Source organism: Phoca vitulina, unplaced genomic scaffold, assembly GCF_004348235.1.
Source record: "Phoca vitulina isolate PV1807 unplaced genomic scaffold, GSC_HSeal_1.0 scaffold102, whole genome shotgun sequence".
Taxonomy (NCBI): Eukaryota; Metazoa; Chordata; class Mammalia; order Carnivora; family Phocidae; genus Phoca; species Phoca vitulina.
This window is the reverse complement of record NW_022589805.1, coordinates 976920-988198: the sequence shown is the minus strand read 5'-3', so window position 1 is coordinate 988198 and position 11279 is coordinate 976920. Positions and strand designations below refer to the sequence as shown.

Genomic DNA, 11279 nt, shown 5'->3' with positions numbered 1-11279 from the left:
CTTCTGACACTGCTCCTCGGGCACCTCGGGACACTTTGCCATGGTGGAAAATGTAGCAGAGGCAAGAATGTTTGCTGTTGATTCTCTACTGGGACTCAGCCATGGTGGTTCTGGCTGGTGGCTCTGGGAGGCTGACCCTGGGGTCGGGGCCTGAGTAGGGACCAGCAGGTCCACTCATCCACGTGGGGCAGACAAGGCCACCCTCTAAAGAGGGCACCAGGCCAGTCACCCTCATCCACAGTCAAAAAGTGAAAGATTTTATTCTGGGGAGAAGTTGCCAAAAATACTCATCTGTGATATGGGGGTGGGTGCGGGGTCCAGGACTGCACCAGCCAGCGCTCCCTAAGGCATCTTGAACAGGTAAGTCGCCTGGGTTAGGAAAAGCTTGGCCTCATTTAGACACAGTCCTTGGAGAAAGAAAAGAGAAGTCAGGGTCTGGGAGTGGTCACCGATGAGGAACTGGGGAAAGCGCCAGGGGACCATTAGGAAGGGGGTAGGCACGCAGTGTTCCTGAACTCTGATGGCCGCCAGGCTGGGCATCCTCCTCCATGCCAGCTCCCTGGCTTCCCCCTTGGCGGACCCCTGGGCAACTCACCCCCCTCCAACTCCCTTACCCACCTGGCAGTCCCAGGGGCCTCTAGTGGATGTTACGGGGGGTGGGGGGGCCGCTGGGGGGGGGAGTCATGTCCCAAAACCAAGCAGAGGGAAATTTTTTGGACTTTGTGTAATGTGTAGACATGTCAGAAGTTCAAAAAGCATAGAGGACACAACCAGACAGAGCCGGGGAATGGAGAGGAAGAGGGAGAGAAGTTGACAGGGAGAAGGAGGAACAAGCTGCCTAAGGGGAAGAAATCAAGCCATGCATGCCTGGTGGCAGCTGCCCACTAAATGGCCATATCAGGACATTATGACCTCCTGGTCTGCTCTTTATTCCAAGTGCACAGGCAGTTAGCACGGGAACCAGAAGGACATCAAACAGGCGTGCGGGATTCCAGCCCTCGGTGGGAGAGAGCAGTCCCGGAATATTCCAGGGCTGCTGCTCCAAGTTCCTCATGGATTGGCCAAAAAAGTAAATATAAACAATCAGGTTTTAAAAATATCCAATTCATAACCGTAATTACTGGTGGGAATAATCAACATGAAATAAAAAAAAAAAAAAAGGATGCACACAGTAAAATGTGGTTCCCGTGAGAAAATTGGTCTTGTTAGAAACAATGGCCCCCAAAGAAAACGTCCGTGGGCAGTAGCTGTAACTGGAACTGACTCTGATAGAGTCATTTCAGCAAAATAAAAAGGAAAGTGATTGTTTTTAAAAGCATGTTAGCTGTTGTATTGAAAACTGGTCAAGGAATTATATTGGCTTAGTGAAAAATTCAATCTATAAAGCTATGTGCTCCAGGAAGCGTAGGATAAGAAGGATTGTGTTGTATTTATATGCATGAGTTAAACTAGCCCCTGGGTCAAAATGATTCCCTTATGGAGGCCCCTCCCCCACGTCCAGGGCCCCTGCACCCTCCTCAGGCCAGGCTCAGGGCCCAGTCTCTGTGGGCGGGGGGAGAGGACAGGCGGTAGGGGCGCGGACGCAGGGCTCACAGATTGGTGGGCTCCTCGGAGGGCTGCATGCTGGCTCGGGACTCGAGGCGCAGAGCCCTTGAGTGCCGGGCGGGCCCTGGGGCCTGCTGGGGGTCCCGCCCGGATGGCGTCAGTTGGGGGAGCAGTGGCAGGGGCGGCAGCGATGGAGGCCGAGCTGGTGTCGTAGGCGGGGGGCCTGAGGCAGCCGAGCGCACGCTGGCGTGAGGGTGCAGGGCTGGGAGGGGCAGGAAAGTTGGTGATGTGTCCCAGGAACATGCCCGGGGCGGGGGGGGGGGGGGGGGGGGGGGGGGGGGGGGGGGGCCGACCGGCCGGGGGGGGGGGGGGGGGGGGGGGGGGGAGGCTGGCCGGATGGGGTCATACCCACTAAGGAGCCGAGAAGCTACCAGACTGGAAGTGGTTTCCCACGGCTCACCCAGTCCCAGGCACCCTAAACTTCCCGGGGGTGGGTGACCCCAGACAAATGACACCAGAAACGGACGCTGAACCCGACATGGACCTGGAGTCCAGGATCGGGGCGGGGGGGGGGGGGGGGTTGCTGTGCCCCAGCTCCACAGTCAGCCCGGAGAGCAGGGCTGAGGACACAAGGGAGAAAGTGCTCCCGTAGATACCTGGTGCATGGCGAGAGGACTCCGAGGAGTCCCCCCAGCCTGGCTCATGGGGCCCCAGGCAGAATGAATGGGCTCCTGATCCCATCCCTGCAGCTAGCTAGACACCTGCGGACAGACATCGGGCCTCGACCCCTGGGACTGGCACCCGGGCCAGGAAGCCCCACTGAAGGGTAAACTAGGAGCCCAGGATAGCTGGAGGCCCTGGCTAGGGAGCGGGTGCTGGGTGGGGGCCACTCAAGGGGCCTTCTTGGGCCCTGACATAGAGCAGGTGAGAGACGCATGAGGTGGGGCAGGTCTCAGAGCCCCAGGCTGGGACTGGAAGGCACCAGAGACCCTGCCAGAATCCCAGCTGGGCCAGGGAGTGAGGAGGGCAGGTACTCACGGGGGTAGATGGAACCATAAAAGTTACTCGGGCGTTCACGATCATACAGGTTTCGAGTTGGGGGGTGCGGAATCTTCACAGCTTCGCCAAAAGAAAGGGGAAGAGACAGGACCGGGTGAGGGCTCTTCCAGAGTCCCGCCCCCTCCCAGAGGCCCCGCCCCGTCCCGCAAAGGCCCCTTCACTATTTCCCCAGACCCGCCCCTCCACACACCTGCCGCCCAGCCCTTGCGGAAGACTTCTCCCACCTTCCCGAGTCTAGGGTTTCTCAAGGCATAGATATTCCCATTGAGGCCAGACCGCCACTGTGCCCCCGCCCCCACCTTTCCGTCCCTCATTGTGTGTGTGAATTTTTTTTTTTTGAAGTAAAAGTCACATACCACAAAATTAACCATTTATTTATTTAAAGATTTTATTTATTTGACGGAGAGAGAGAGCGCGCGCACAAGCAGGGGGAGCCGCAGAGGGAAAGGGAGAAGCAGGCTCCCCGCTGAGCAGGGAGCCTGATGCGGGGCTCCATCCCAAGACCCTGGGATCATGACCCCAGCCGAAGGCAGACTGAACCACCCAGGTGCCCCACCATTTATTTAAAAAAAAAATTTTTTTTTTTTTTTTAAAGATTTTATTTATTTGAGAGAGAGAGCATGAGAGGGGGGAGGGTCAGAGGGAGAAGCAGACTCCCCGCTGAGCGGGGAGCCCGATGCGGGACTCGATCCTCGGACTCCAGGATCACGACCTGAGCCAAAGGCAGTCGCTTAACCAACTGAGCCACCCAGGCGCCCTCCATCCTTCACTTTTGAACCCAAGGCATCCCCTTCTCCATGTCCAGCCCAGAATCTCCATGACTGGCCACCCAGACCAAAGGCTGCAAAAGAAGAGGTGGGACCGTGGGGGTGGGGCAGAGGCTGTGAGAGTGAAGATGCGGGTGAGAACCCAGGCCTGCCCTTCAAGACGAGTTACAGGGGCACCGAGCTCCTTCCCATGAAGGACACCGGATTGTTCCTTCTGCCCGGACACTATGTCCTTCCCTGGGTGTCCTGACAATTCCCACTTCGAATGTCCTTTCTTTAAAGAGTCTTTTAGCTCAAGTGGTCATCCTCTCCCTCACTCCCATGTTTCATCCTACTCACTGAATTATTTATTTAGTTTATATCTTATGGTCCCTCATGGGGTAAAAACTCTAAGGGGGCAATAACTTTATTTTGTCCACGTCGGGTCTCCCCAGTGGTATCTAAAGTACACGTGGAGCCAATAAGGGCTTGGGAATGACCAGCTGAGTGACCAGGGCCTTTCGGCAGCAGGGTCAGCTATACAAATTCCCTTTTAAGGAAGAACTCGCTGTTCAGCCGCAGGAGCAAAGGGAGTCAAGTCTCACCTGTTGGCACCTCAGGGGCTGTTAGCAACTCCGGCCAATGGCGGGAGTGCAGGGGTGTTTGTTCAGCTCCCCACGGGGCTGGCCTGGACCTCATCAGATCTGCTTACTATCTGAGGGTCTCTGCTTGCTCCCTCCCTTTCCTCCCCCCTGTCTTTGTAACCCTCCCACCCCAAACCTCTTGCATTCCTAACTCTGTCTCAAGGTCTACATCAACTGCTCCTTGAGTATGAACTAAGAACTAGCTCCAGTGTGCTTCCTGGGTTCTGCGAAGAGCAAATGCCCAGTTGAGGGGTACTCCCTGGCCCCCGCTCTGATCACCAGTTGGCACCTGGATCCCTCCACAGGTCTGAGGCAGGACCGGCCAACCAGCTGACCAGTGAGACTGTCTCACTGCTTCCCTGCCAGGTGAGGGATGTGGGCCCAGGGCACAGGTTCAAAATCGAGACCCAGTGAGGCTTGGAAACCCAGCTCTGACCCAACAGATGCCCTGGACTCGACAGGTCAGAACCCAAACTCGACACCTGACCCGGACACCTGCTCCTCCCAGGCCTCCTCTGCGGCTTGCCCACCTCTGCAGAAGCCAGAACCGAGGAGCTGGGAGGCTCTCAATGGGAGGGGACCCTAAGCTCTGGCAGATGAGAAAGGTTCCCCAGGCCTTCAAGGCAGGCACACAGCATGGGCAGAGCCCAGAGGCGGGAGACAGCTGGGCTCACTGACAGACGGGAAAACAGTTTTGAGATGCTGGAGGGAGGGGCAGACAGGGGACAAGCACCCCCTTCTCCCCCACCCCCCTGCCAGATTGGCCAAGGAGCCTGGACTCGGAGGGCAGTGCCCCTGAGATGTCCCCGTCCTAAACCCTAAAACCTAGGACCCTGAATTATCCAGATGGCCCAATGTAATCGCAAGGCTCTGAAGAGAGAGGCCGGAGGGTCCGAGTCAGAGAAGGGGAGGTGAGGACGGAAGTGAGGTCGGAGCGAGGCCCCTGGCAGGTGGAAACGGGGAGGAAACAGAGTCTCCCCTAGAGCCTCAGAAGGAACCGGCCCTGCCAACAGCTTAGTTTTAGCTCTGTAAGACTCATTTCGGACATCTGACCTCCAGAACGAAGATAATAAATTTGGGTTAAGCCCCTTGGTTTGCGGGAATTAGTTACAGCAGCCATAGGAAACTCATAAGGACGGGCTCTGAGCTGGGGAGGGTCCCGGTCGCGGTGTGCATTTTAGGCAGTCCACCCAGAGCTGGTGAGGAGGGCTGAGGCCTGCACCCGCCCCTGCCACATCCTTCTCCGTCCTACCCAAGTCCTGCCTGAACTTAGCCTTCCTTCCAGGGCACTTCTCTGAAAGTCCAGCCTGCTGACCACCCGCCTCGGCGCATCCATCCCCCTGCTGCGGGGGCACGGCTCACTGGGGACCAGCCGTTCCCCTGCCCTGGCCTGAGCTCCTGACTCAGTGCAAGCATCCGGAGGGCACAGGCTGCCCAGCTGCCCCTCAGTGTCCCCTGTGGGCCTGGCAAAGGGCTGAGTAAACGGCAGGACATGCTGGATGCTGATGTGAACAGACGAACGCATCAGGGGCCAGGCTGGACCTGGGGCGGGGCTCATGCGGGCTCATTTAGGTTTAGCTTTCGAGCCTGTTTTGGATTAGAATGTTCTTTCAAGTAAATAAATGAGCGATAAGAACAATCTGGTCAAAAGATCTGGCCACAGGCGGGTTTCTGATTGATTTCTAAGCTTTGTTGTCCCCAATCAGGACAAAGCAGTTGAGGTGTTGTGATTCAGGCCTGCTTTGCTGCATGGGTCTCGAGAATGAATGAGCCGTGGGGAGAGAAGCCCCATCCCTCTGGGTGACAGCCCAGGGGAGGTGGGTGGAGAGGGGCCCTGTCTGGTGCCTGAGCAGGAAGAAGGGCCCCTCCACCAAGGGTGCACTTCAGCCAGCAACCCTCAGCTGCCCTTGTGCAATGCCTCAACGGTCTGTTGCCGGAAGAAGGAGGCAGCGCCAGCCTGGCAATAAGTTGGGGCTCATTAAATATTAGCCACCATTGTTATTACCCTGCCTGGTGACCCCTGAGGTTTAACCTAACAGCAGCTGCTGCCGGGGGCTGAGCCTTGTCTGGGACTAGCCATGAATGCCACATGGGCCAGATCCATGCTGGGGGAATGCAGGGTTCGGATGGTGTCCTGCCCTCCTGGGTTGATGGGTGGTCCCCAAAAAGATACATCCCCCAGAACCTATAAATATAACCCTATTTGGAGAAAGGGCCTTCGCAGATGTAATTAAGGATCTTGGGCTCATCCCTAGTTAAGGAGGACAAGTGTCCTTATAGGAGACAGAAGAGAAGACACAGGGGGAAGGCCACGGGAAGACAGAGGCGGAGACTGGAGGGACACAGCCACCAGCCAAGGAACGCGTGGAGCCGCCACAAGCGGGAAAAGGCAGGAAGGAACCTCCCCTAGAGCCCTGGGAGTGAACACAGCCCTGGGACACCTTGATTTTGGACTTCTAGTCTCCTGAACCGTGAGAAATTCTGCTGTCTCAAGCTCCCCAGTTTGTGGCCATTTGTTGCAGCCGCCCCAGGACACTAACGCGGGCTCTTCTTTCTTTGTCCAGCACCCCCAATTGAACAGTCCCCTTTCCTATGCGTCTGGTATTTCGTCCTCCAGTCAATAGGACAATGTGGGGTGAAGAAGTATACCATGGGCAGAATTTAACCCTCCAGCCACCTTGGGGCTCCAGGGTCACCCTCACCCCCTGCCATGGGGCAGTGTATGCCTCCCACCCAGGGCAAAACTGAGAATTCCTCTTCCCAGAAGGAGAAAACCTCGAAGGGTGTGCACAGAATGTACCCCTTCTGGTATTGCCAGCCCACTGCTGGAACCAAGGACTGGGGTTCCCAGTAGGAGCCATCTGGAGCGGGAGCCTTGATGCTGCAGCAATCAGAATAACTGATTCCATGTGTCCCCTACTAACCCAACCCTTACCTACCTGGGACACTAAGACACAAGCCTCCAGGGTCTGTCCACATCTCTTCATCATTCCCAACCCCTTCCCAATCTCCACCACAGGTTGACTCACCTTCCTGAGTTCCAACTGTGCCTGGCTTCCAGCTACCACAGGATCTTTGCACCTGCTATGCCCTCCACCTGGACTGCTCTCTTTCCACCTGGCCCCTTTATCCAGCTAACCCCTATTCCCTCATCAGAGGCCTCTTCTTGGACTGATGTCCCTCTCACAACTCTCCCATCCCCAGCCCAGCATCCCTCTTTCGTGAGGCCACTGGCACCCGTCCCTAGGCCAGCATCCTTTGTCTCCAGGGTCCTCCCCTCAGGTCAGCTATTCACTGCTATTCCAAACAATGGGGCCTCATCTTCAGGTTATTTGCTCACAGTCTGCTTCTCCCACTGGTGTGGAAACCCTGGGGTGATAGCCCATCTTTCTTTGCTCCCCACCACCTCCCCAGTGCCTGGTGCAGTGCCTGGCATACAGTAGAACCCCATTTCTGCAAGTGACTGTTTGAGGACCCCCCAGTCCAGGACGGGGCCAGCTCTGAGCCCTGCCTGCACCTCTTCATCCTCCCCAGCAAAGCCAGGACATTTAGGACACGGGCTCCCAGGAAGTCCTGACACCTCTCACCTGTCATCTCCTTCTCAACGCTGGTCAAAGGCCGTGCCCCATCCTGGTTGGTCATTCGGCCCTTGTACAGGATCCCGTCCACTCCCAGAATGTCCACCTCAGCCTGTTAGATGGCCCGGACCCCAAGTCAGGGAGTGTCCTCCCCTGCAGCTCGGGTACATGCAGAGGATCAGCAGACAGAGCACGGCCTCCCCGGGGTCACCCACGCCCAGGGTGTATGCCATACTCACAGTGTCATAGTCCAACACCTCGGGGTCCCCATAGGGGTAGAGCGTTGACAAGTCATAGGAGTTGAACTTGAGGTTGGCAAAATTGCCAGGGCCGTCGCCCCAGTCCTTCTGGGACCCCAGCGAATCCAGACTACTGTGCTGGTCTCCAAGGTCCCGGAGCTGCTGTAGCCGCCGCTGTTCCCTGGGGTAAGCAGGTAGGACAGCAGGCGCTGGGAGAACCCTCTGCCCCAGAGCAGCAGCAGGATGGGCCCAAGGGCCCGCCCAGTGGCAAGACAGGACTGGAATTTCTTCCAGCTTGAGTTTGGGGGGTACTTTGGGCTAGCAGGTGGATACGGACAGGCGCAGTCGGGGCAGAGGGGAAAACCAAGTCTTATGCTCCCCCAGACCCAGCCACCCCTGGGGGCCCTGGTCTGGCCCGACAACAGAAGGCTTTTAACCTGTGATCTCAAGAAGGAGTCAGGCATAGGAAGGTGGGGTTGCGGGCCCAGGCCCCCATGGCTCTCCCCTTTATGTGGCTGTGATTGTTGGTCAGCCTTCATTTCCCCACCTGGCCAGAAGTATCTCAGGCCAGGGTGCAGGAAGCACCCACAGAGCATGGGAAGTCAGGAGGTTGAGGGTGGGGCCGGGACCCAGGGAGCCTGCCAGGTGCGCTGGGAAACTGCAGGTCAAGGCACCAACTCTGCCACTTACTAGTTGTGACCTTGGGCAGGTGGCTGAAGTTCTCTGAACCTCATTTCCTTCAACTACAAAATGTGGTGAAGATAGAATACACCTCGAAGGGAAGGCTTAAGGATTCGCCGAGGTCGGCTAGGGCAAAGCACTCAGCGCAGTGAGCTGAGACCAGGGCCCTCGCTCACTTCCTCCAGCTGGAGGCGGGCACGTCCATCCTAGCTCACAGGAGTGGTGAGATTTAAATGAGAATCCTTCCCCAACGGTCTCCGCCCATAATAGATGTCCAGTAAATATGCCCATTCCCTTCTGCCAGTGTCCTCTCCCAGGCCATCTGCTGCCCCAGCCACCTCCCCAAACAGCTCCCTTGCAGATGGCTGGCAATGCCCTGGGACTGGACTTGGCGTCTCTGCAGGGCTGCGGGCTCCCGAGGGCTTCTGCGGGGCAGGCCCCCAGCCCACTCACCTCAACTGCTGCTGCTGCAGGTACTCATAGGTGTTGGCGCTGGCTGGCCGCAGCCTCGAAAGCAGGTGGGCTTTGCGGATGGTGATGAGTTGCCTGTTGGAGGACAAGAGTTCAGGGGGAGGCGCAAGTGGCCAGCAGACAGCCCCAGCCTCCCTCCTCCTCCAGGAAGTCCACCCTTAAACCCATCCCTCTCTCTGGAGACGTCCACAGCACAGCCCACTGCGCTCAGGGCCCTAAAGAGCCCCAGTGATCTTTGACAGTCACAAAGAACAACGTTCTGATTATAAAACTAAAAGCCAGAACAGGTGAATCCTAGAAACAGAACACAGATCGGAGGTTGCCAGGGGCTGGGGGAGGGGATGGGGAGTGGCCACAAATGGGGCTGGGGTTTCCTTCTGGATAGTTGGTGAAAATGCTCTGGTGCTCGAGTGGTGGTTGCACAATATTGTTGAGGCACTAAATGCCCCTGACCTGCCCAATTTTAAATGGTTGATTTGTGTTGTGTATTTTACCTCCACAAAATATATATATATATACCAGCTCTCTGAGCAGAGGGAACTCTTGTACACGTTGATCTCAGAGGTGGTTATAAAGGTGTATACACGTGTACAAATTCATCAGGTTGCACCATAAACATTTACATACTTTACCATTTTAACCACAATAAAATGTTAAAGTAATATATACTGTCAGCATTTTAAAAAGGACAGAGCACAAATAAACACAAAAAGCTCTATAACCATGTGACAAATATTTTGATATGGGTCCTTCCAGTAATTTTCTGTGTTTACATATTTTTTTTTATTTTTTTTTAAAGATTTTATTTATTTATTAGACAGAGAGAGAGAGAGAGAGCACGAGCAGGGGGAGTGGCAGGCAGAGGCAGAGAGAGAAGCAGTCTCCCCGCAGAGCAGGGGGAGCCCGATGTGGGACTCGATCCCAGGATCCTGGGATCATGACCTGAGCCGAAGGCAGTCGCTGAACCAACTGAGCCACCCAGGCGCCCCTACATATTTTTTTTTAAAGATTTTATCTATTTGACAGAGAGAGAGAGACAGCGAGAGAGGGAACACAAGCAGAGGGAGTGGGAGAGGGAGAAGCGGGCTTCCCGCCGAGCAGGGAGCCCGATGCGGGGCTCAATCCCAGGACCCTGGTCATGACCTGAGCCAAAGGCAGACGCTTAACGACTGAGCCACCCAGGCACCCCTGTATTTTTTTTTTTTTTAACGAAAATAGGATCATGGGCAACCCCTTTGGGCCCCCTCCCTCCTTGGGAGCTTTATACTATCACTGCTATCGCTCAATAAACCTTGCTAAAAAACAAAACAAAACAAAAATAGGATCACACACAAACTACTTGATTTTCTCATTTAAGTTATTATGAACCTTTTTCCAGGCCACTAACTAATTCTTCCACGACTGTGCCATCCAATATGGCAACTACGGGACACCGGCGGCTATTTAAATTTACAGTTAAATTTAAATAAATTTAAATAAAATGCAAAATTCCATTTTCAGCCGCATTAGCCCTATGTGGCTGTTGGCTACTGCGTTGGACGGTGTAGCTGCAACCATTTCCACATCTCAGAAGGTTCCATTATACCTCCTTCTACAACATGACTTATATCAGCTGATGTAAATGTACATAACTCATTCACCGCTTCACATTGTTTCCTTTCCTTCTTTTTAAAATATTATAAATAACGCTGCAACTAGGGATCTGTGGCTTTAACCAAAAAATCTGGATATAGGCTCAAAGCCCCTCCATGAGCATGGACTGATGATGTAGGGTGGTGAGCTTCGTGGGTCACGGGGGCCAGGCTAGCATGGGCGCTGCAAGATTCGGGCTCTTAAACCCTATGAGAGTGTTTTTTGGTGGTTCTTCAAAGAGTTAATCGTCAAGGGACCACATGACCCAGCACTCCCACCACCTCCAGGTTTATACCCAAAATAACGGAAAGCGGGTGTTCCAGCCCATCTATGTACATGCATGTTCACAGCACCACTAATCACAAGAGCTAAAAGATGAATCAACCCAAATGTTCATCAGCGTGTAAGTGGATAAACAAAATGTGGGCGGCTTATATAATGTGATACAATTCAGCCATAAAAAATGGAATGAGGCGCTCACACCTGCCACAGTGTGGATGAACCTTAAGAACATGATGCTCAGTGAAAGAAGCCAGAACCAGGTCACAGGTTGCATGACTTCATTCATATGGAGTGTCCAGAATAGGCAAATCCACAGAGATGGAAAGTTAGTGGTTGTCGGGGGTGGGGGAGACTGCTAATGAGTCTGGGGTTTCCTTTTAGGGAGATGAAAATGCTTTGGAA

At 54.9% G+C, this 11279-nt stretch overlaps 1 protein-coding gene across 1 annotated transcript in view; it reads right to left on the bottom strand.

Annotated features, from left to right (window-relative positions):
• Positions 1-25: 25 nt before the first annotated feature.
• The window catches only part of CUNH16orf96 (chromosome unknown C16orf96 homolog), a 53373-nt gene continuing 42119 nt past the window's right edge, over positions 26-11279 (bottom strand). The window contains exons 14-18 of the mRNA XM_032397741.1: positions 8946-9038; positions 7812-7992; positions 7582-7684; positions 2584-2664; positions 26-1807 (exon numbers count right to left, since the gene is read on the bottom strand). Coding sequence (XP_032253632.1) covers positions 1590-1807; positions 2584-2664; positions 7582-7684; positions 7812-7992; positions 8946-9038 — 676 coding nt within the window. The 3' untranslated portion in view covers positions 26-1589. The remainder of the gene's footprint in view (positions 1808-2583; positions 2665-7581; positions 7685-7811; positions 7993-8945; positions 9039-11279) is intronic.